Raw genomic sequence first — 23,859 nt, 5'->3', positions numbered from 1 at the left:
AGCAGCAGAGCCTTATTATACATCCATGAGCAGAGCTGACAGGCAGGAAGACTTGTGCTCGCGCTTCATTATAATATATAAAAAAAGAACACCATGCGTGTCATGATGGCACATAACAGCTCGCGGCCGCAGATTACTCCGGGTCCCAGACCCCCCCCATACCCCAAAAATATTTTTATTGCAGATCTACATGAATCACACAAACGACCTATTTTGGAATCAAAACGGCGAATTTCGCCGAAAGTTTAATAAGTACCAAGACGAAGCAAAACTGGCTAAACAGAATACAAAGTTCAACCTGAAGTAGTCATTTGCAGCTCTGAAGCACTATATGTGTGTGACGCATCCGTTTTATCATGCAAACCGGCATACTGTACTACAGCTAGACATGACGGAGAATAAGATCTAGGGCCACCTGAGATCTCCTCCGTTACAACTTACAAGTACCTTTTGTGATTGGTGTTGAACTTTTCCTGTCGGCTCCCAGACACGAACTTCAAAATAAGACAGATAGGTCTGATTAAAGAAACACATAAAAGCCTGAGATGGTGCTGCTCCAGGTAAACAACACTCTCTGGGCTTATCCTCTCCCTGATTCCCTACAGAGGTATTTTATCAAAATAACCAACCTATACATGGTGTACACGATTCATTTCAGAATTAAATGACAGACAATAAGTAAACCAACAACATAATGTGGTCACTGCTAAATCTGCTCTGTGTATCATGCTGACCTCAGTCCGACAAACACACATACATATAATTATAGTTTTTAATAAGCCTCAATTTAGGTTTTTCTATGCTATCTGATGGTAGATTGCAGTTTTCTCTGACCTTTGAAACAGATACACCTATCAGAAGGGTGCCAACTACTTTTACAATTGTGTAGCACCATATTATTACATATACTCCAATCATACACAACATTAAAAGAGGGAGGCTGTCTCTTTTTCTGCAAGCCAAACACCAAATAATTTTTTTTTTAAATGTCTTAAAATTCCCTGATCCATTTACTTTTTTTTCTTTCAATGAATCTTAGAATATTTAGGATATTAATATTATCGATGTCTGTATTATAATTGTACATCATATTGCAACATGGGTTATATTCGTTACACAGTGTACCCAAATATGATCATTTTAGTCTGGTGTAACAGTGAACCAGGAGTCCTTCAGAAACATCTTGCACCTGTCCAGAAACTGGGCGGCACCCGACAGCACTGGAGTTATCTCAGTTTTAGACAGAATGAAAGCCATTGCAACTGTTCCTCCAAGTACAAGCGCCCAGGGAGAAATCGCAGACGGCCTGCTCTCCGGTACCGCTCTGGTTCTGAAGGGTTGAGCCAATCGCTCCCACTGAGTGAGGATCGCCTGACGGGCCCCGGCCCACTGTCCAGGCCCCGTGAGACGATACTGATATGGAGTGCAGGGACCAAAGAAGATCCTCACCCAGAGCACAGGATCTGTCAGCAGTAGTGTCAGGAGGTTTGGTCGAACACCCACCTGTGATTGGAAGTATATCATGAGGTTTGTGTCTTACAGGTGCAATACAAATGATAACGCAATTTTATATCGAGATAAACTGAACCAACCTCCTTTGCCATGAAATCCAGGTAAGGGATGTATTCTACCTGGAGAGCTGCCGTTCGTGGGCAAGGATAGCTGAGAAAGCAAGTCAATTGGTTCAAATTTCAAAAACGATTTACTTTATACGTGCAGGAAGAACATCTGCCTGTTCTTTTGAATGAGCTTCATTGTGAAGATGATGTCTACCTTTTCATGTTCCTCTTCCTTTCAGACTTGATGACTTCCAGCATTTTCTCCTTAGGTGGAAGAGAGCTCGAACCTTGAAGATGAAACACAACAGCTGACACCTTGCACTTTTCAGTCCCGAGTGGGTGTGTTTACATTTAAAGCTCATAATAATTTACCGGTAAAGACCTTGACAGCCCATCGCACCTGCATTTCCACAATTGGCGTGATTGGTCCTTTGGTCTGGAAAAGACCCATGACGGCCAGTGTGGGTCGTACCAGAGAAGGAGGAAACAGTGTCCTGAAATGACCAAAGTATATATTAATATATGGCAGTACTAACAAAATATATTTTAATATATATATATACACAATAACTCATAGGATGCATATTTTTTAACTAAAATGTTATTTTAAAACAGCACAATTTAAGCACAATTCAATCTTATGCTCTGTAAAATGTTTCTATATTTTTATTTATTGAAGTATAATTAGGATCTTTTTTTTGTTTTGTTAAAAATGCTATCTATCTTCTCATGTGAAAGGTAATATTACAACATTTACAACCCAGGGCCTGAGTTTGTTAAGTTTTAGTGTGGATTTTCAACTAGTAAAACTTAAAAAAACTAAAATCACACATACAAACTCTACCGACAACATACTCACTTGTACAATGTCAGTTCTCGTTGAGGCCCGTGAGTTAAAACTGAAGGCATGAATGGAAATGTTCCATTATAGCCTGTACAGAAAACCACAGCATCAATGTTCTCCTCCACGCTGCCATCTTCAAATTCCACTCCTGAGTCTTTGAATCCTTTTAGATTGGTTTTCATTGCAAGCGCTCCCAGAAGGATTCGACCAGGGAGGTCATCATTGATCAGAGGCCTTCTGTCCATAAGTCTTGGAAATAAATTAAATGAAAGGAATCAACCACCTATACACCTTGTTACAAAGATTTTATCCTATTCAAAATGACACCATTGTATTAGATACAGTAACAGTCTGCACAGCTGACAGCATTTTCACACTGGAATCATGAGGCACCTGTGTTTGGGCTTCAGACCATACAGTCTGTGGTCATATTTGTAGTTCAGTGCTCTCTCTGCTGCCCAGTTGACCAAAGTATTGGGCAGAAGCAGTGTGAGCATGTTGTTGAGTCTGGTGATAGCGGTCATGTCCAGAGGAAGACCATTACTGGACATCCTGCCAATCACCCAGGCCCCCTGGCGTGTGCTGAGAAATGTCTGTCAGAGTGATTAAAAAAAATAGATGTGAATTCATGGGTTACATATTTTGAAATAACAATGTGCAGTGCAATCTTATAGCAGTTAAGTACACATTGTTTTCATCTATCCCCTGCTCCTCTGCCAAACTAAATTAAAGCTTTTCCTTTTTTTCCCATCTTACCTTCTTTGCAGATCTACTGATCTCCACTGCAATATCTCCTCCAGAATTGCCAATGCCAACCACCACCACCCTCTTTCCTCTGCAGGCATCTGCATCTTTGTATTCCCAGCTGTGAAAGCACCTGCCAGAAAACGTCTCATATCCTGGAGAAGACACAGATGGTGCAAAAGGAAAACAGTTGCAGTATATGCAAGAATGAAAAAATAAATAAATGTTGCTCTTTCATCAAATTCTGTAAAATGTTTGAATTTGACAGACCTGGAAAACCTGACAGGGGTAAGGACGGATGAGTGTAGTGGCCCGAACACACCAGAACTGCATCAAAGACGTTTCTCTCCTCCTCGCCATCCTTGTTAATTGTCGCTATGTCCCACTGACCTGACAGAGAGAAATCCGGCCTCTGGGCAACACTCTTCACTGTGGTCTGTATCATGCATGACCACATTCAGAAAAAAAAGAAAGAAAGAATTGATAACTTTAACTTCACATAGTATGTTGTATAAACTTGTGAAAAGATAGTGAACTCCTGGAGGATGACCTGGAAATGAATGTATCTGAGCAGGTCAAAGTGGTCAGCGTAGAGCCTGTAGTACTGCAGAAGCTGGGAGTTGTGCATGTAGTTTGGATAGTCAGCAGGCATGGGAAAATCACTGTAACACATCATCTCTTTGGAGGTGTTCACCACCAAGGAGCGATAGATGCTGGACCGCTCTGGCTCAGGTGACTCCTGTTGGCACAAACACAACTTTGATAAGGACAATTTACTGAGGTTTGCAATCATTCTTTTGACACAAGCCACACAATCTATTTTCAAACTGAATATCATTTTATTCCAGATTAGGTTGGGAGCTCTTAGGCCATACAGTATCATACCAATCTTTAACTGGCCACTACATTCATGTGTGGGCTACTCAAGGTGCCCCCCACTCACCTTAAATTTCCACAAGCCGCCAATGTCATCGCTGCTCTCAAAGCAAACAGGCTCCAAGCCCTCCTCAACGCAGATCTTGATGCAAGCCAGACCAGAGCTGCCGGCTCCCACCACTGCCACACGTCGCACCATGGCTGAGAACTGAGAAAACAAGACGAAAAGTCTAAACAGCTATGATCACCTTACCAGCATACGTCATAATTTACTTATTCATATTCAAGAGAATATCTGTTAATATATCCACTCCTCTTAAATAAACATAGCTTTTTGCTAAGAGCATTTTACTTCAGATTAACTCAAAATAACATGCAGAACCAAGTGTTGGACTACTTCAGTAGACTAAATAGACAATTAAATAAAATGATAAAACAAAGGATTATGATTATTTCAGCAAAGCTAAGCATTTTCGGTACAAGAAGAGGTAACACTTATTCAAAAACAGCAATGTAAAATATCTAATTTTTCAGCATGTGTAATATGTGAACATCAAGAAAGATAAATGTTTGCATTGTTGAAGTCTGAAAAACTGTTCTCACCTTCTACAAGTCCCGGTCAGCTGCGACTAAAATGCCAAACAGCCTCTACATTCACATGAACTGCATGTTTCTTATCTACAGAAGGCTATTGCAGGCGATGCACTTTGACCCTGTCACCCTGCAAGTCAGTATTTCTGTTTACACCTCAGCGGGACAGCTCTTGGCCCCAAAATAAGTTTTTTCTCTGGCACCATAAAATAAAAAATCTCCAGAGGGAATTAAAAGAGAAAGGAAGCTAAAGTTAACTTTTTACATGCCCATTAAACCACATAGTATGATCCTCTGAAATTCAGAGCATCATGAATGAGCATTTCAACATTTTGAGTAGCCTATATATTCAGAATATACAGTGGCGGCTCCAGAGTATTTTTGTTGGGTAATCTATGGTAGGGCTAACCCATACAGTGGTGGGGCTCAAGTCAGTATTTGCAATGTCTTGTAGTAAACGAAAAGGGCGACCTGGAGCCAATCCTGCAATTTCCCCACAGGTGAAAGAGTTGACATGCTGAAAACCCAACCCCTGCAGAGGGGTCTGGGGGATTCTCCCCCAGGAGATTTTTTGAAATACTAACACAAAATACACATTCTGGTACTCTCTTGAGAAGAAAAATACATACATCTATTACTACACATTTAAAAAAAAATGAATGCCATTTTTGTTTTGTTACTTTGTTCTGAAAGCTGAACCTGCTGCAGCAGTGCTGCTCCTCACAGAGAAGAGGAAAGAGGCTGTGTGAATTACTTTACATTGTGGATAAGGGTGGATAGCCCCCATTGTTCTGTGTGTCAAAATGAAAGACAGCCCACACATATCAATTATCAAACAGTCTTATTAAATCAACACGTAATGTTGTATCGAAGTATAGAGATGTACTACAGCAAAAGTATTCTCCGTCGGGACTTCCTGTAACAACACCACGCCGTTATCGTGATTCTGATTGGCCAGAAGACATTATCAAAGATGTTTTATTGAGAAGATGATCACTACGTGACAAAAGTTTTCAAAACTGTTTCTAGTCTTCGGTATTTCCAGACAAGTGGCTACTGAAATCAATCTTACTAACTGCTGTCTGTGCAATTTACTCCGCGCGAGTTGACGGACTTTATTTTGCTTACTTTAACATCATTTTTCATGGTGGGGCTGAGGTGGGGCTAAGCCATTTCTTGGTATGGCTGTAGCCTACCCCAGCCATACCCTGGCGCCGCCACTGAGAATATATGCTCAAACTCTTATTATACATCCATGGTTGAAACACTCGGATTGTAAACTCGAGTAAACACTGGAAGCGGAAGCGGTGTCTTTTCTTCTCCAGGTGCCGCGAGCGATTCTGGCAACAAAACAAAAAAAAAACACTGACGAAATACACGATATAAATGATGTAGGTGTAAATGCAGTAGGCCTATACATAATCTCATAGCATCCTATGCTTGCTTCACAACACATTTGACTTTCCCCCCGTTTCTCCTGTAGTTTCAATAACCCCGCCCCCCACCACATGATCAACAACACACACACAGAGGGCTTTCTCTTGATTAGTCTTTATTAATGGGTCTACTCAAAGAGTGAGATGTCTTTATATTTGTTTAACATTCCCTTACATTCTCTGTGATTTAAAAGCTTATGACACACATATATGTCCACCATGTCAATACGTTTATCTTTTTGTAGTGTATTGGTCTTTTGTAGAGGTTTTTCATTGCCAGCTAAAATCTTGCCTAGGTTAGCAAATTGGTCAGAACCAGCCCTGGTGTCATCCCCACAGTACCCCCCATTTGAAACATGTTCCCACGGCTATGGATGCCTAAATCCATGAGTGGGAAATATAATCTACGTATTCGTCCAGTATTGGAGCTTCTAAAGTTTCACCATCCCGGAATAAAACAATAAATCTATGTAGGTTATTGGGTTATTTTTCAATATTTGGCAGATGGGACCAAAAAGGGAGGTGTAGCTCAACAGGAACCTTTGTGTTGGGTAACATTGACTATGTAAACACGACTCTTAAAGTATGTGGGTCACACTCATGGTCACACTGCAGCTTTTCTAAGTAAAATACTTTGATAAATGGTAGTTTTAAATGCTTTTGCCTTTTTACTTCTGATGCTAACTGATGTGAGTCCCATGGTCCCCTGAAGTGGCTGAATTACTTTAAATATAGTGTATATATTCAGGTGTACAGCCCTGGTGTCATCCCCACAGCACCCCCCAATTGAAACATGTTCCCACGGCTATGCATATATCTGGTTAATGTAGTTATGGTTGACATTTTACAAGCCAGCAAATGTTAACAGACCTGCTTGTGTTTATACGCAAACAAGAAAATACTTTTACATCCACTACCAACTTTGAATTCCATTCTTTTACACTTTAACTCAGTATTACTTTTTCAATACACTAAGAGTTTGCTGTAGGACATTTCTGACAGTAATCATTAGCAGTGAACGATTGTGTGGATCTACAATTGAAAACCAGGATTTTGTCACTTTACCATACTTTTTGGATTGAAAATGTGCATATACAGTGGACTTTCTTAAGAAAAAAGGATATGGCATTTGAATAAACTAAACATATAGCAGCAGTAATAGCTTTAGCTTTAAAAGCAGCTTAAACAGTGGTATTCCCATAATCACAACCCAATCAGGAGTTCATTTAACTATATTACTTAAGGAAACAAGTAAAGTATTTGGTCTGCATATATGACCATGTTTGATTCAACATGTTAGGCTGTTTGTGGCCGCAGGTTGGCCAGCAGAGTGGGGATGGTGGTCGGGTTGCGCACATGGATGTAGTAGACGGCCGCTCCTCCAGCCATGAGGGTCAGGCTCAGCTTCAACAGGCTGCCAGCAACAGAGGCTTCTTTTGTCTCCAGCTGTAAGGGATGGGAGGGAACGTTTAGTTGGATATATACAAACATTATTTCATGTTTAGGACCACCAAAATATATTTTAATTACGCTCCCAGAGTGGAGGTCTTCGATTAGTTCAAAGAGTCCGCAAAACTAGACCAGGAGCCAGAGCGTTCAGCTACCAAGCTCCTTTTCCGTGGAACCAACTTCCTGTTTTTATTAGGGAGGCAGACAGTGTTGAACACTTTAAGAGTGTGTTGAAGACCTTCCTATTTAATAAAGCCTATAGTTAGAGCTGGTTTAAGATAAGCCTATGTTTGTCCTCCTGACTGCTACAATTTTTCGTATTTTTTCTATTATCTATTTTATTTGTATCCTGTCTTTTAATTTGTTTCTTGTAATTGTTTTAATCTTTAACACTGTCATCTATGTTTGTTAATCTGTAAAGCCCACTGAGATGAACGTGTTTTCGATATTGGACATGTTCATAATGCATTTATTTAATTTCATAGGAGTCTTATGAAGAAACCGTGTTTATTTCAGACCTGTCTGGTTTTCAGGGGCTGGTACACGCGGTTCAACGTGGTTGAGATTGCTCTGCGGGCTCCGTCCCATTTCCCTGGTCCCATCAAGCGGTACTGGTAGCTGGTGACAGGTCCCCACAGAAGCATCTTGAACATTTGGTAGTCTGTGAAGAAGAGCCAGAGCAGACTGGGCCGCACCCCAATCTCTCCTGCTAAGTCATCCATGTAGGTAACAAAGTCCACGTGCAGGGGTGCCAACCTTGACACAATGTAGCTGTGGATAGGATGGATCGGAAATGAATATAGGAATTTGTTGCACTCAAACCTTTGTTTACTATTTATTAACAAAGCAATTTAATTACACATTATTTATCACTTGTATATAGACTCTTATGGCACTACTTCTATTCTATTTTATCTGTTTTATTGTGTTGCACTGTTGGGGGAGCCTGTGACCTAAGATTTTCATCAACATAACTACACGGTAGCTATGTACGAATGACAATAAAAGCCTTGAATCTTGAATCTAATTTGAAGAACCTTAAGATATTATCAAAGGAATTGACAATGTTGTTTGCAATAAATAACCTAGCAGAGGAATATTAGTTTTACGTTTTCTCGATGTCCTTGGTGTCCTTGTCCACAGACTTTATCATGGCCTGGTTTGAGGGCAGCTTGGCAAGTCCTGAAATGCAAAAGACAGAAGACAGACAAAGGTATATGGTCTGTTTGAAAAGTATCTAGAAAAGTGGTAGATGATAAACTGGTAAAGCCTCACCTTTGAAGACTCGTGAGACCCAGCGGCCCTGCATTTCAGCCTGTGTCATGATCGCTGCAAAGGCATGGATGAAACCCACCACAGCCAGAGTGGGATGCTCCAGGTTTGGAGGAAAAACGTGCTTGTACATTCCCAGACGATGCCCAGACATGTACTTAGAACTACTTGGCAAGTATGGAAAATCATAGTTGTAACCTGTTGCAAACACGATCGTATCCACCTATAAAGAGGAAGAGATAAGTAAGAGATAGCCTTGAATTTTGCTTCAAATAAAGATAGAATATATCCTTGGAAACTAAGTTATTTTACATTTTCCACAGTGCTGCCATCCTCAAACACCACGGACGAGCCACAGATCTCCTTCATATTTGGTTTGATGATGACAGACCCAGACAGAATCCTTAGAGGCAGATCATCGTTGATCACCGGGATCTGACTGAAGAATCTGAGGAGGCAGCAGGAAAAAGAGGTGTGGACAACAAGGGAGATAAACTACTTACATCTTTTACTTCAGCAAAAGTAATAATACTACAATGTAGAAATACTCTTCTACAAGTAATAGTCACACATTCAAAATCTTACTTAATTTATTCAAAAGTATTGGCATCAAAATACGAGTTAAACTCACTCTGCACAACAGCATTTTCAGAGAAAAATATATTATATAATTGTATTATATTTATTTATGTTTTAATGTGACTTTAAAGCTGCTTCTGGTAAAGGTGGAGCTCTTTTTTTAAGCTTGTGATTATAAGGGATGAATAAAGTTTATCTAAGCCTATCATAGTACATGATAAACTATTTGTTAATCTTATTTTGTATTACCAATCCGAATCTTCAAACAACTAAAGTTATCAAATATATTAAGTTAAGTAAGAAGTGCAATATTTGACTTGTTATGAATTGTTAGGGAGTAGTAGTATGTGGAAATATTCAATCAAAGTAGCTGTACCTCAAAATTGTTCCAAGTGAAAGTGCAGTACTTGAGTGAATGGGCTTATTTACTGTCCATCATTGTATAAAGGGACTAACTAACCAGCTTTCTTCACTATGTAAGATGAAATGCTTTAACGTGACTTTATCTTCTTCTCACTTCAGCAACAGAATGTGAGGAAGTGGTCCAATATTCGCAGTAATAATTGTTGTCACCCTGGCTGCACCTACCTGTGTTTGGGTTTGAGGGCATACATGGTGTGGTCATACATGGCGTTGAGTTTTGACTCACACAGCCAGTTGAGGATTCTGATAGGCAGCACCTGGGTGAGGATGTGGACAAAGCGTGTGAGGTACTTTATGTCCACTGGCAGGCCGTTGTCAGAAACCTGACGCATGACCCAGGCTCCACTACGAGTGCTCAGATACACCTGCACCACAAAGGCAAAAGTCAGACACACAAATTAGCATGAAGAAGGAGGACAAGAGCAAACAGAAAATACTTCCCAACCTGCTCTGCCACTCTGCTGCTCTCCACAGCGATGTCACTTCCTGAGTTACCGATGCCGATGACCACCACTTTTTTCCCGATAAGGTCTTCAGGCCCCTTGTAGTCCCAGCTGTGGAAGTATTTTCCTTCAAATGTCTCAATTCCTGAAACACAGCAGAGTGATGTCATTATTACTGTGTTTCACATGTTATAAAATACAACACAGCTTTATTTGTAAAGCACTTTAAAACCTCCAGACCAAAGTGCTGTACAGAGAAATAAATAAAATACAAAAAATCCCACAGCTCAGCTCACAAACCATAAAATAAGTTTTAAAAAAAGAGATAAAGGTAGAAACAAGAATAAACAAGAATACAAATAATAACAGCCAAATATAAAAAACAATAGACTATTAAAAGCAATAAAAGCAACAATCTACAAAGTGTCCAAGAGGTGGGTGTTAAAAAGAGATTTAAAAACAGACAGTTTAATGGCCTGTCTAATTTGCAGGGGCAGATTATTTCACAGCTCTCAATTTTCACTTTGTTCTGGTAAACATTCAGGAGCAGTTGATCAGCTGACCTGAGAAAGCGCATAGGGGTGTAGCAATTTAGAAAGGTAGGGCAGGGCGAGGCCATTGAGGCATTTAAAAGTGGAACGTTTCAACACATATTGGTATCTTGTGCCAACAGCTATAAGTGAAAAACAAAATAATCCATTAAAGGTAGGGAAGGTAAGAATGGAGAAACCAGCTCGAGTAAGCTAGAATTTGAAAGTACACAACCGAAAAAAATCTGCCCCTTCCTTCAGACTTCCTTACAGAGGAACACACACGAACGTGACCAATCAGGGCACGAGATAAGTTTGTGCACGAGATGGAAGGCTGACAGGCAGGTAGGCCATCCAGTTATTTTAACCGGGCCAGCTAAAATGATTGGTCTTGTTTTTTACAGCGCCACGGCTTCCACAGATGAAATATTTGTATATATTTATTGTCAAAGCATTTAATTTATTCATTGCTATCGGGATGTTAAGAGCATTCCATGGAATATAACAAAAAGTGTTTCTGAAGTGAATTACCTACCCTACCTTTAAGCCTGGTCTGAGGTGCATTTAAAAAAAAAATGTATTTACCTGGGAACTCTTTCAAAGGCAAGTTAGGGTAGTTGTAGTGACCCGAACAGCAGATAACTGCATCAAAGACATGCCTCTCCTCCTGCCCATCTTTGTTTTCTGTCACCACTTCCCACTGACCAGTGCGAGAAAAGTCTGGTCTTTGGTTGACATTCTTCACCAAGGTCTAAAAAATAAATGAACACAGTAGATTTGTTTGAAGTTATAGTTTTAAATTGCACCGGAAATATTAAACCACATACTAAATTGGATGTTGTTACCTGGAAGCGGATGTGTTTCAGCAGTTTAAAATGTTCTGCATACATCTTAAAGTAATTGAGGATTTTTGAGTGGTGCATGTAGTTGGGGTAATCAGCTTGGACGGGGAAGTCGCTGAAGCTCATCATCTCCTTGGAGATGTTGATGGTGAGGGAACGGTAGATGCTGGCCCTGTTTGGCTCCGACACATCCTGCAGAGAAGAGGTTTTTAATGACAGGAAACGGGAGGAAACCAAAACGCTGGTAAGTGTCAGGGAATAATTTGCCCTGCATGTCCTCCTTCGCCCTCTGACGCAGATGCCCAACCTTGGACAACCGCTATCTCCCTTAAGGAGGGGCTGCCCTAGCATGTTGTTGTTGTTACCAGTTTATGACCGGGACACCTGGAACACATCCTTCTCGGGGTGTAGATGACCCCGAGCCATAACCGACAACTAAAGTAATTCAGTGTCCTCAGCTGTTTAGTCTATCTATTGAAGAATGTTGGTTACCCTCACACTCATGCCGTTAAATAAGGCTGTTGACACAGCCATAGCTCGTGTAGAGTGTGCACGGACCCCCGTGGGGAAGGCTCTCCCCGCCTGTTCGTAGGCATGTGCAATGCCCTCGCAGAGCCAGCCTGCCAGGCGTTTCTTGGACAGGGCTTTCCCGATCACCCCGTCCCCGAAGCACACAAACAGCTGTTCAGTGCGTCTAAGGGCAGCCGTGGGCTCCACATAACACGCTAGCGCATGCACCGGGCAGAGGAGGTGCAATTTAGCCTCCCTCGCCCCACTATGGGGTGGAAGATTAAAGCCCCCCAACTGAATAGCCCTCGACCTGAACGCACTCCTTAGGCTCTTGGGCACAAAGGAGGGGTTCGGTCTGAGTGTCGCCCCGCTCTGGTCACCCCGGATCACCAAGCAACTCGGGTGCACCGATAGAGCGGTTAACTCGGACACTCTCTTGGCTGATGTTAAGGCAAGTAGCAATGCTGTCTTCCACGACAGTGCTTTTAGGGAGGAGAGCTCCAGAGGCTCAAATGGTTCTGAGACCAGAGCCTCGAGCACCAGCGGCAGGTCCCACTGCGGGGAGGAGGCGTGCACTACTGGGTGCAGCCTCCTGACCCCCCGTAAAAACCGCAACATTAGTGGCTGAGAAAAGGCTGACCTGCCGTCAAATCCCTCATGGCAGGACGAGATGGCTGCTGCATACACTTTCACTGTGGAATGAGCAAGCCCTCTGTCCACCAATAACTGTAAGTACGACAAAATAGATCCCAACTCACAAGATAGGGGCTCCTCACACCATCGCAGGAATCCCAGCCACTTCGGCCTGTAACAGGCTGTGGTGGATCCCGCTCTAGCTGCCTGGATAGACTGAATAACACTATCAGACAATCCACCCTGTCTTAGCCTGTCCCTCTCAGGAGCCAAGCCTGGAGAGGTCGGCCCAGAGTGGGTAACGCCCCGATTGCACCTGCCTCTTGAGACATCGCCCCCCAGAACTGGGGAAGCGCCCAGGGCTGGCCCACCTTCATCTGTGTCATCCCTGAGTACCACGGAGCCCTGACGCGATCCGGCGCTACTAGGATGATTGACAGACGTTCCGCCTCACTCTCCCCAGGAGAGGGAGAATGAGACGCAGCGGTGGAAAGGCGTAGAGCAGCTTTCTTGGCCATGGCTCGTGTGCAGACGCGTCCCCCCCCAAGGGTGGTCGCTCAAAGCCATAGAGAACCACAGAGCACAGTGGCTGTTGCGCCGGCGGGCGAACAGATCCACCTCTGCTGTCCCGAACCGGGCCCAGATCTGCTTCACCACCTCCGGGTGAAGCGCCCACTCGCCTGGCAGGGGGCCGCCCCTCGACATGAGGTCGGCCCCCCCTGTTCTCCAGACCCGGAATGTGGAGGGCTCTCAGAAATAACACCACCTCTGAAGCCCATAATCACAGTTTCCCCACTGTGGTCAACAAAGCGGTGGAGCGGACTCCGCCCTGCCTGTTGATATATGCCACTGTGGTGCTGTTGTCGCTCCTGACCATTACATGTCTCCCCCGAATTAAGGGTTTGAAATGCTGGGAGGACCAACACTACTGCCCGTAGCTCTAGGAGGTTGCTGTGCCGTGTTTCTGTTAGAGACCAGCGCCCACCTCTAGCTCTCTTCAGGCAGGCCTCTCCCCATCCTGTTCTCTGTGAACACTGTGATGTAGGAGGTCACCCGTCCCAGTGGAGACCCCCTCCGGAGGAGATCCGGGGACCCCCAGAACCGGAGGTTGCCCTCCACTGAGGGGGGAATGGTCACCAGACGTCGTTTGTGCCCCTTGGGATCTAAACGCAGGCTGGAGAACCACCTCTGCAGGCGGCGCATATGCAGTAACCCGAGCGGGACCACAACGTGAGCAGCCGCCATGAGACCCAGATTCTGCATGCCAGTTAAAGCTGTCACTGTTGCCCCCTGTCGCAGCCTGTGACCCGCCCGAAGCCGGGACTCACGCCTGCTCTATGACAGGGTGGCGCGCAGCGCGCCTGCATCGAGCACCACTCCCAAATACAACGCCTGTTGGTGAGGTATGGGGGTGCTCTTTTCCCAATTAATTGCAAAGCCCAACTCGGTTAGGTGTAGGACCAATTGTGCTGTGCAAAACATTGCCTGTTCCCTGGACCTGGCAATGACTTTGAGGTCGTCCAGGTAAAAGAAAACTCTCATGCCATGGACGTGCAGCGGCTGGAGCACAGTGGCCACACATTTGCTGAACATGCGTGGGGATAGGGAGTAGCCGAACGGTAGTCTGTTGTACTCGTAGGCTACACCCTGGAATGCAAAACGCAAATACTTTCTGTGCTTTGCAACCCTGTCTCCTAGAAATTACGTTCCCACAAAACTAAACTGCATTCTCAAATACGTTTCGCAAGAAACGTATTTCCTTCCACGTTACGTTTGTTATGAACATATCTTAAATACGTTTATTTTCTACATATCTTCTAGAAACCTATTTTCTCTCATATGACTTTGAGGTCGTCCAGGTAATGAACGTATCTTAAATACGTTTGCTTTCTACCTATATTTGCCATTTCTTTTCTAGCTTATAATAATGATAATAGTCATTTATTAATATCATTTTAGAGCAAACTTATTTTCGCGCTGGCTGGCGGCTGACTTTTCAGTTGACCAAATCCGTTATTATGCTGGTTAATGCTTAATAATCACAATATTGTTTGTAGTCGTTTCATACAGCATTCTCAATTACGTTTAACAAGAAACGTCTTTTGTCCCACGTTACGTTTGTTCTGAACATATCTTAAATACGTTTGCTTTCTACCTATCTTTGACATTTCTTTTCTAGCTTATAATAATGATAATAGTCATTTATTAATATCATTTTAGAGCACACATTTGAAATCGACGATCGGGCTTGATATCCTATGGTTAAATTAAAATCAGTAGGCGAGGCTGTAATTTCGCCAGCTGCGAGGCAGAGTTTTAACATGCCAAAAAGCTGCTGTGTCGTTTATTGCACCTCAAACACCTCAAACTTCCTCTAAGGACAGCAGAAGAGCTCTGTGGCTTCAGGCTTGATCACCGTTCAAATGACAGCATTGGTTTCCCCAAAAGTGGGTGGGGCTGTGACGTAGATTTTACTCTCATCTATTATTCAAAACCATTCTATTTAATCCAAACGTAAATTACATGCCAGTGTTTTATCTTTTTATTAAGCGATTTCTTTATGTTATTTAACTCATAGATATATATAAACATATGTTTTTATATATATCTATGGTTTAACTGGGAATGTTTTCACATTGAACCGGAAGTACGTCACTTCACTTTGTCTTCTTCGTCCCTTTTACGTTCCAGACAATGCATGGCTCAGCGTAACAGACTGAACAGCGACCCCAGGTGTGTCTACATTGGAATTACATCTTCATTACTGAAGGAAAAATACTTTACCTTGTGTTTGTTAACTGGGTTTTTAATGCAGTTGGCTTTTCTTAATGGTTACAATATTGCTATGAGTTACAGTATATATCTGAAGCAAATTATGTTTCTGAAGATGTGTAGTCAATTCCACCCTTCAATGTAGCATAAATGTGAACTTTCATTACAGGAACAATACCGGAAACAGACGTAGGAAAGATCCTCAGCTCGCTGATTGGATGTTTTAGCCGCAATGCACGTTGGGATATGGTGTTTATGCGATGTGAAATCCGAAAACATTAAAAAAAATAATAATAATACTTTATTCCGAGTGTTCTTGCTTTTCTCTTTGAAAGTCATCACATAACGGCATTGTAATACACGGTTCGGCTGCATTAAATATTACACATCTGCCATAGTTCTTTATTTATAGAGCCCTGATGAGAAGACTTCTGGACAAACAGGAAGAACTGCCGCCGAAACTGAATACGTGACGTGGATCATAAATATATCAACAATTAAACAACATCTTACATTTCTTTTCACAAAATACGTCTCCTTGCAGTATCAATACTAATACGGCTGACTTTTATATTTGATCCAATTGGTAGATAGGTTATATTTACACCATAACGGTGCACAGCTGATAGAAAAGGACTTGTAGTTTTTAAAGATATTACTGATTTTCTTTGAATATAAGAATGTAAATACTGAGTTGAGAGAATAGTCAGGGGATTAGGGTGATGGGAGACACATCTATGGAATCACAATTTCAATAGCTTACCATTAAATGACGGATATACCTTTCTGTCTGTGATGTTTTACAAATCAGATATTAATGTGTAGAAGTAAAACATGAGAAATAATATAGCAATATCCTGTACAATTATGTAAAAACATGAATAAAACTACACATCTTCAGATGTTATACATACATAAGTGTCCTACACTAACAAAGTTATTATTAGTATGCTGTGTGTACCTTGTGTGCACCGCCTAGTGGTTAAAGCACGTTATTTAATTATTTTTGTTGAATAATGTTATTTTTGTTGAATAATGTTATTTGATGAATAAAATATTAAGAGTACATACTTTCATAGGGGGAAAGTAGAAGGTAAATGATAGAAATATAGAATATAAAAAATCAAGAAGATACTGTAAGTGATCTCTACAATAAAACAGTTTAGTGCCTGATATTAATATGAGGATGTGCAAAACAGACAAACTAATTAACCTTTATTAACACATTAAAGAACACTTTAGGTTTTCTTTCAAATAAGAAAAAAGCTTTGGGGGTATCTATCTACAGATAAATATTAAGCCTGACAAAGTACTTAACGTCTAATATATTGCTTTCCTGCAATGTTAACTGTGTTGAAGCACTTATTTTAACTGATATTATATATATATTAATTATACTCTTATGTATGTAGATAGTATAAGACATGTGCAGAATTTGAGTTTAATGGTGGAGGAATACACACATATTGATAGATGTCTTGTAATGCACTGTTGAGGAACCTGTGACCCAAGTTTTTCATTAATTGCATAACTTCAACATAGTTGTGTATATGATATGTCAATAAACCTTAGAAAATCTTGAAAGGGATGTGCAAAATAGCTATTATATACAGTCTTTAATTAACTATTAGTAGAGAATAACGAGTAATGAATATACTTTATAGAGATCTGCAGATAAATGTTTAGTCTTCTCAAGCACCAACTAATATCTCTTCTGATTGTTGGCACTTGACAATCACCTTTCCCTGAATTTTACTCAGGTGTAACTAAAGTCTGCTTTAAGGGTTGTTTATATTTAAGGGTTGTTTATATTTTTTTTATATAATCAGAATCTGCAAAGTAACTAAAATAAATGTAGTGGAGTAAAAATACCAGGTTAACCTCTGAATTGTAGTGGAGTAGAATTACAAAGTAACAATGAGCTGGCATGTGGGTATATATTAATGCTTCCCATTATGGACACAAGCGATTTTCACCCATTTATTAATTACATGTTTTACATTTGTACACACCAATTTGTTTCCTATCCCCTAAACCTCCAGGGCTGTACACAGTTTAATACAATCAACTTCTAATTTTGGGAAAAACGAAAACGTCTTTTAAAACTACAATTCCCAGTAGAGACGTGCCATAGAACATGTTGCAAAACACAATAGCCAGCATCTGTAGTTCTGGGGGGGCGTTCGAGTCCAGTTTTGGAAAGTCTGCCGTGGTTTCGTTCCATTTCAAAGAGCTGTTTGGCGCTCGGCGTAACCTTGGCGCACTGCCACTCCAACATCCAATCCCAGAGCTTGAAGATTAATCACGGGGTTTGTCAACGGGACTGTAGTCCCAAACGATAGCTGGGGATTATGGGTAGTGTAGTGTCTTCGGCCATCCTAAATTCTGATTTTTTTTCGGATTTCATATCGCATTAACACCATATCCCGACGTGCATTGCGGCTAAAACATCCAATCAGCGAGCTGAGGATCTTTCCTACGTCACTTTACAGCCCTGCCCACTTTTGGGGAAACCAGCTGTCATTTGAACGGCGATCAGCCTGAAGCCACAGAGCTCTTCTGTTGTATACTGTCCTTTCTTCTTAGAGGAAGTACAGAAACACGTAACTCTGGATTTGTTTTAATGTTTGAGGTGCAATAAACGACACAGCAGCTTTTTGGCATGTTAAAACTATTATTTTCTGCCTCGCAGCTGGCGAAATTACAGCCTCGCCTACTGATTTTAATTTAACCATAGGATATCAAGCCAGATCGTCGATTTCAAATGTGTGCTCTGAAATGATATTTATAAATGACTATTATCATTATTATAAGCTAGAAAAGACATGTCAAAGATAGGTAGAAAGCAAACGTATTTAAGATATGTTCAGAACAAACATAACGTGGGACAAAAGACGTTTCTTGTTAAACGTAATTGAGAATGCTGTATGAAACGACTACAAACAATATTGTGATTATTAAGCATTAACCAGCATAATAACGGATTTGGTCAACTGAAAAGTCAGCCGCCAGCCAGCGCGAAAATAAGTTTGCTCTAAAATGATATTAATAAATGACTATTATCATTATTATAAGCTAGAAAAGAAATGGCAAATATAGGTAGAAAGCAAACGTATTTAAGATACGTTCATAACAAACGTCATATGAGAGAAAATAGGTTTCTAGAAGATATGTAGAAAATAAACGTATTTAAGATATGTTCATAACAAACGTAACGTGGAAGGAAATACGTTTCTTGCGAAACGTATTTGAGAATGCAGTTTAGTTTTGTGGGAACGTAATTTCTAGGAGACAGGGTTGTGCTTTGGAACAATTTTGACATGAAAGTAATCGTCCTTCAGGTCGATGGTTTTGAACCAATCGCCTGGCTCGCCTCGCCTCACCCCCAGCAGCCATGGTCCCTGCTCCAGAACCGGCCCATACAGCCATGGTCCAGGCCTCTGTTCCGGTCCCAGCAGCCATGGTTCCGGCTCCAGTTCCAGCCATGGTTCCGGCTCAAGTACCGGACCCAGCAGCCATGGTGCCGACTCCGGCTCCTCGTCACCTGTTGGCTCTCCGGCCGACGCCAGCTCCCAGTGTCCTGTCGGCGTACCGGCCGACTCCAGCACCTCGTCTCCTGTTGGCTCTCCGGCCGACGCCAGCTCCCCGTGTCCTGTCGATGCCAGCTTCCCGTGTCCTGTCGGCGTACCGACCGACTCAAGTCCTCTCTCAAGTCACCTCTCTCGTCACGCTTTGCCGAACTGCATTGTGGGAGCGTTGCTTCGCTTTGCTCGTGTTGCTCGCTTCAAAAGTTGTTGTTCAACTTTTGAAGCTTCGGCGGAAGCGTCAGCCAATCAAATCATATGCCAGTACAAGCTCTAGCCAATCAAACCTTGTGTGTCCGGGGCGGGAGATTCATGTGATTGGTTGTTGGTCGAGTTTCAGACAAGCTCACGGCAAGCTTCAACGCACGCCGCCGTGTGGACGCTGCGTCACGGGGGCCGCACACCCGCACAGCGCTTTGACAGCACTTCCTGTGGTTAATCACACTCACATGCACGCGCCCACTGGCTACCTCCTATACTGGAGTTACAACTGGGGCGGCGAGTGGGGAATTGTGTCTCATAATGGGTGCCCAATTAACATCGTATGAAAACGACCTTGCCGATCTCAACGAGACATTATGGGAAAAAGCGGAATTGTGGAGAGAGATGACTCTTACTCTGGGATGAATGCAATCGTTTTTACTGAATGCATTTTTCACACACACACCACCTTATGCCCCTGAATGGAGGAGGGACGCTGCAAAACTGGAGTGAGTAACCCAGTCTCAGTGCCCCGTCCACCCACTCTGTCAGTACACAGTTGGGCTTCCATTCCCCATAAAACTATGTTCAGGGGACATGCAAGCAGCTGTGGGGCCACAGCTAAGAAGCTATAGTACTCTCTGGTGGCCTACTCCGCCGCCACACCTTCCATAACAGGAAGATTGGCTCATCGGGGGCTGACACAGAGCCGGATTTTCTACTGAGGTCCTTGAACGCACCGCGGCCCGCTCTCGGGAGGGGGGGGGGCCGCGCGCCCCGTCATAATGCCTTTGTTTGAAATTGTTCTGACGTCAGAAACAGGGAGCTCCGCCTATATGGGCAACTCTCCACCTATCAGGGGAATGAGAGGTTGCCGTGGCATGGTAACAGCATGGTAACATGACGCCCCTTTGGAGGGGGGCGTGGTGAGCTGCAGCTCATTTGCCACAGAATCAGCCCTTGCAAAAACAGGGCTGGAATACAGCAAATAGAGCGAAATGAGGCATGGCTAAAATGCATGATCTGTTTGGTATTTTGAAAAAAAAAACGTTACAGACATGTTTTATATAGGTATGGCCCTACAATATATTATTCAAATATAGCATGATAGGTCCACTTTAACTCAGTGGAAGTTCTATGGGTTGGGGAATACACATAAGATTATTTGCTAGTGCTGACTTGCCTTGAAACTCCAAAGTCCACCAATGTCATTGCTGCTTTCAAAACAGGTTGGCATCATGCCCTCCTCCAGACAGGCCTTCATGCTGGTGAGACCACAGGGGCCTGCCCCGATCACTGCTACTCTGTGGACCATGATGCAGCTGCAATAAGGAGAGCAAAAAAACACATATTTCAACTCAGATTTAAGGTCATCTTTCCAAATGTTCAGCATTCAGTCCCACCCATTTTAATCCATGAGAAAGTTAAGCAGATACCAATATATAAACCGGAGGATTAGTAGTGACCCTATTTTCTTGCTCTACTCCAGGACATCTGAAGGTGTGCTGCAACGTCAAATTTGACTTTAATTTGGCACAACTGTTTTGCAAGTTTACATTGAAATGTTATGCATATGTTCCAGCAAGTTCGAGTAAACAAGCCACAACAGAAAAAAGAAGGCAGATCAGATCATGCGTCATGTTTGCACTAGGTCCCACTCCAGTGGGGACTTTGTTCCCTGCGTGTGCCTCTCCACCTCTGTTTCTTACTCTCTTACTTGCTACCCTTTTCCCTCAACCTATTCTAAGGGAGTGCTTGTTCTTCCTTCTGTCTGTCTGTGTCTATGTATTCTCATGTTCCGATTAACCCAGCCAAATGTTTCTTCTTTTGTGTCTATATCGACGCCGGGATCCGGAGTCGAGGCTGATCCTCTTGCTGTGGTCCTGTGCCCTGGATCCTCTATCCTGAGTTCTGGATTAAGTCGTGGACTTCGGGTCCTGCCTGGCTCTCGTCATGCTGCTTCCCTGAAGGCTCCCACGGGATTGTTGTTGATATCCTCGTGGATTCATCTCCTTATTATAGACACATGCATTTCCTAACATTAGGTCTACCTACGCTGTAAAACGTATTATCTCTTCGATTTACACACAGCATCGTCCGTCCGTCCTGGGAGAGGGATCCCTCCTCTGTTGCTCTCCCCGAGGTTTCTCCCATTTTTTCCCTTTAAACTGTGGGTTTTTCTCCGGAAGTTTTTCCTTGTACGATGTGAGGGACTAAGGACAGAGGGTGTCGTTTTTCCTCATACTGATATTCTGATCAAACTGTGCTGTTGTATTAGCTGTATAATGTCTTTACTGTAGGGTATTTTTATTATTTGTACAGCCCCTTGGCTCGACCGAAAATCGTTTATAAATGTGCTATATAAATAAAACTTGATTTGATTTAATCGTGCATTAGATTAATGTTTGGAAAATATATTTTTACTTTTAAAAGTCATTATTACTGATCTGTTATGCATTGACTTACTCAAACCCAGGTTGTGTCATTACACTTTCTCAGTTGCTAGAAATATAAATAACTTCAGATCTCACACTTCTTTGAAAGCACTAAACATATTTTAAATGAAATGAGTTGTGCATTTTTGGCTATGAAAATGAGATTGTGAGTGCCAAAAAAACAAGTCAGATTGCAGTTTGATAATTTTCACAAATCTCACTGAAATATAAGCATGTTTTTTAACACATGCAACACAAAATACTATGATCCTGTAAAATATAGCAGAACTAGAGTGTGGCAGGTCTCTTTCTTACCTCAATCCTTACGAGTTGATTTCTTCTTTGGCATCTTCTGAGCACATTCTTTTATAGTGAGGCGGTCTCTTATGGTCTAGGTCTAGGATTTCTTTAATCCAGCCCACTTTTGAGTTAAATTGTTACGTAAATCCAGTGGGTTGACAATTTCATTTTGTGTACTGAATTTGGAAGAGTGCTAATGTAACTGAGTAACAACGATTGTCTGCCTGTCTGTCCATCCGTCAGTCATGAGTCATGACAGTTTCAGATTTGATCCCCATTTTTTTATTAAAAATCATTACAATCAAATCATTCAAGTACAACCCCTCAGGGATTACTCAGCAGCACATTAAAATGCACCAAACATAACACAGTGTAATCACGTGACCATACAGGCATAATTATATACATTAAGATTAAGGTCTATACAGGAAACACACAATATAATTTATACTGTATAGCAGGCAAAACGCAGTGCAGTGAATTAAACTGTAGCTGACTTCATGTTTGACTATGTGCAAAAACTCATGTGACATTTGTTGATTCTTCAAGAAGCTGAACAAACAGATTGATGTCGAAATAAATAGGTTTGATGTGGAATGTGCAAAATCTATTTAGTAATCATTGTGATGAACATATTTTTCTTATACTGCATCACCTCGATATCAACATGTAAAACCCAGAAATAAATCATAAATCATTTGGTCACAAAGTCCACCATCCAGCCTATTATATTTGTTAAAGAAGGCTAAAGAAATAAAAAGAAAGCGCTACCTCCTCGCGCGCATCATGTTCTCGTCCACACTGGGAAGATCATTGGTCAATTATTGCAGGAAGAACACAGCATGTAAGATGAAGGTCTGGGTCACCTGCATACCAGGTCAAATTATGTTCGCAAAAATGATTCAACAACAGTTCATTCATCACACATTTACACAGAAATCACATTTCCACATATCTCATGTAGTCCTAACCAACGGAAAATTACAACAGACCAAAAAAACAGCAGTTTGACGTTAAATATCTTTGCTGTATTCTGACACCAACGCAGCAGCAAAGGTCAGGAGGAGACTGATAAGCAAAATATTGCTTAAACTTAAACAAAATCGGCCTAATAAGGATATATTTTCCTTCAGATCGGGTAAAGACTGCTGGCAAGTAAGGGGACAAATCAGTTAATAGGTCAGCGGTTTCTGTGAACAACATGACCACTGGCGTCATTCAACCCTCCTGTTTATCCTTGGGGTCAATTTGACCCCATTCAATGTTTAACGTATCTAAAAAAAATGGTTCACATTGTTCACACATGTTTTTGTAGTATAAAACATATAAAAATGTCAATATTTTACACATTTGTGTTGATTGTGTAGGATGATATTGAGGTGACTATTACATGCAAATATATCATTGTAAAACAAAACTACCCTCTATTGGTCCTTTAACAACATCAAAAAGAACTTACTTTAACATTTTATTTCAATCAGTGAGATTTTATGGTGATTTATATATTTGTCGATAGTCACATAATAGGAATTCTGGATATATAAAGGGGTCTGAAGGGGGGAAGGTTGGGGTAATGTTTGATTTAAATGGTTATTTAGGTAGTTTACTAAGACACCTAAAGCATCAGAGACATACATTTTGGTTAACATTTGGAATATGATCATTGTCTTGAGTTTTAAACTACTGGGGTCGAATTGACCCCAGAGGATAAAGGGTGTAAAGTCAATCTGAGGATAACAGGAGGGTTAAAGTTCATATTGAGTTAATTCAATCTGCTTTCAGTGAACCATAGTGTTCATATCATTTAATCATCCAACATGCTGTTTCTTTGTTAAC

General features: G+C 41.7%; 2 protein-coding genes across 3 annotated transcripts; both read right to left on the bottom strand.

The window, feature by feature from the left end:
* Positions 1 to 217: 217 nt before the first annotated feature.
* Positions 218 to 5,005, bottom strand: LOC117495262 (dimethylaniline monooxygenase [N-oxide-forming] 2-like). Of its 2 annotated transcripts, none has more exons than XM_034146417.1 (11): positions 4,627 to 5,005; positions 4,091 to 4,231; positions 3,698 to 3,886; positions 3,418 to 3,583; positions 3,160 to 3,302; positions 2,797 to 2,996; positions 2,419 to 2,652; positions 1,932 to 2,053; positions 1,774 to 1,846; positions 1,593 to 1,662; positions 218 to 1,503 (listed from the first exon to the last, which is right to left on the bottom strand). In XM_034146417.1, the coding sequence occupies exons 2-11, from the start codon at positions 4,220 to 4,222 to the stop codon at positions 1,141 to 1,143; spliced, it is 1,692 nt and encodes a 563-aa protein (XP_034002308.1). In that variant the 5' UTR covers positions 4,223 to 4,231; positions 4,627 to 5,005; the 3' UTR covers positions 218 to 1,140. The 2 variants fall into 2 exon arrangements, 1 of the variants encoding a protein (XP_034002308.1); XR_004557169.1 differs by having other exon boundaries at positions 1,281 to 1,503; positions 1,960 to 2,053.
* Positions 5,006 to 6,148: 1,143 nt separating this feature from the next.
* LOC117495263 (dimethylaniline monooxygenase [N-oxide-forming] 5-like) lies at positions 6,149 to 22,143 on the bottom strand. The gene is made up of 11 exons (XM_034146418.1): positions 22,039 to 22,143; positions 20,472 to 20,610; positions 11,592 to 11,780; positions 11,332 to 11,497; positions 10,219 to 10,361; positions 9,939 to 10,138; positions 9,084 to 9,219; positions 8,775 to 8,994; positions 8,609 to 8,681; positions 8,018 to 8,270; positions 6,149 to 7,496 (listed from the first exon to the last, which is right to left on the bottom strand). Exons 2-11 carry the CDS (start codon positions 20,601 to 20,603, stop codon positions 7,347 to 7,349), a joined length of 1,662 nt encoding a protein of 553 aa, XP_034002309.1. The 5' UTR covers positions 20,604 to 20,610; positions 22,039 to 22,143; the 3' UTR covers positions 6,149 to 7,346.
* Positions 22,144 to 23,859: the final 1,716 nt, after the last annotated feature.

This window comes from Trematomus bernacchii, unplaced genomic scaffold (genome assembly GCF_902827165.1).
Source record: "Trematomus bernacchii unplaced genomic scaffold, fTreBer1.1, whole genome shotgun sequence".
NCBI lineage: Eukaryota > Metazoa > Chordata > Actinopteri > Perciformes > Nototheniidae > Trematomus > Trematomus bernacchii.
This window is presented reverse-complemented; position numbering and strand designations above follow the sequence as displayed.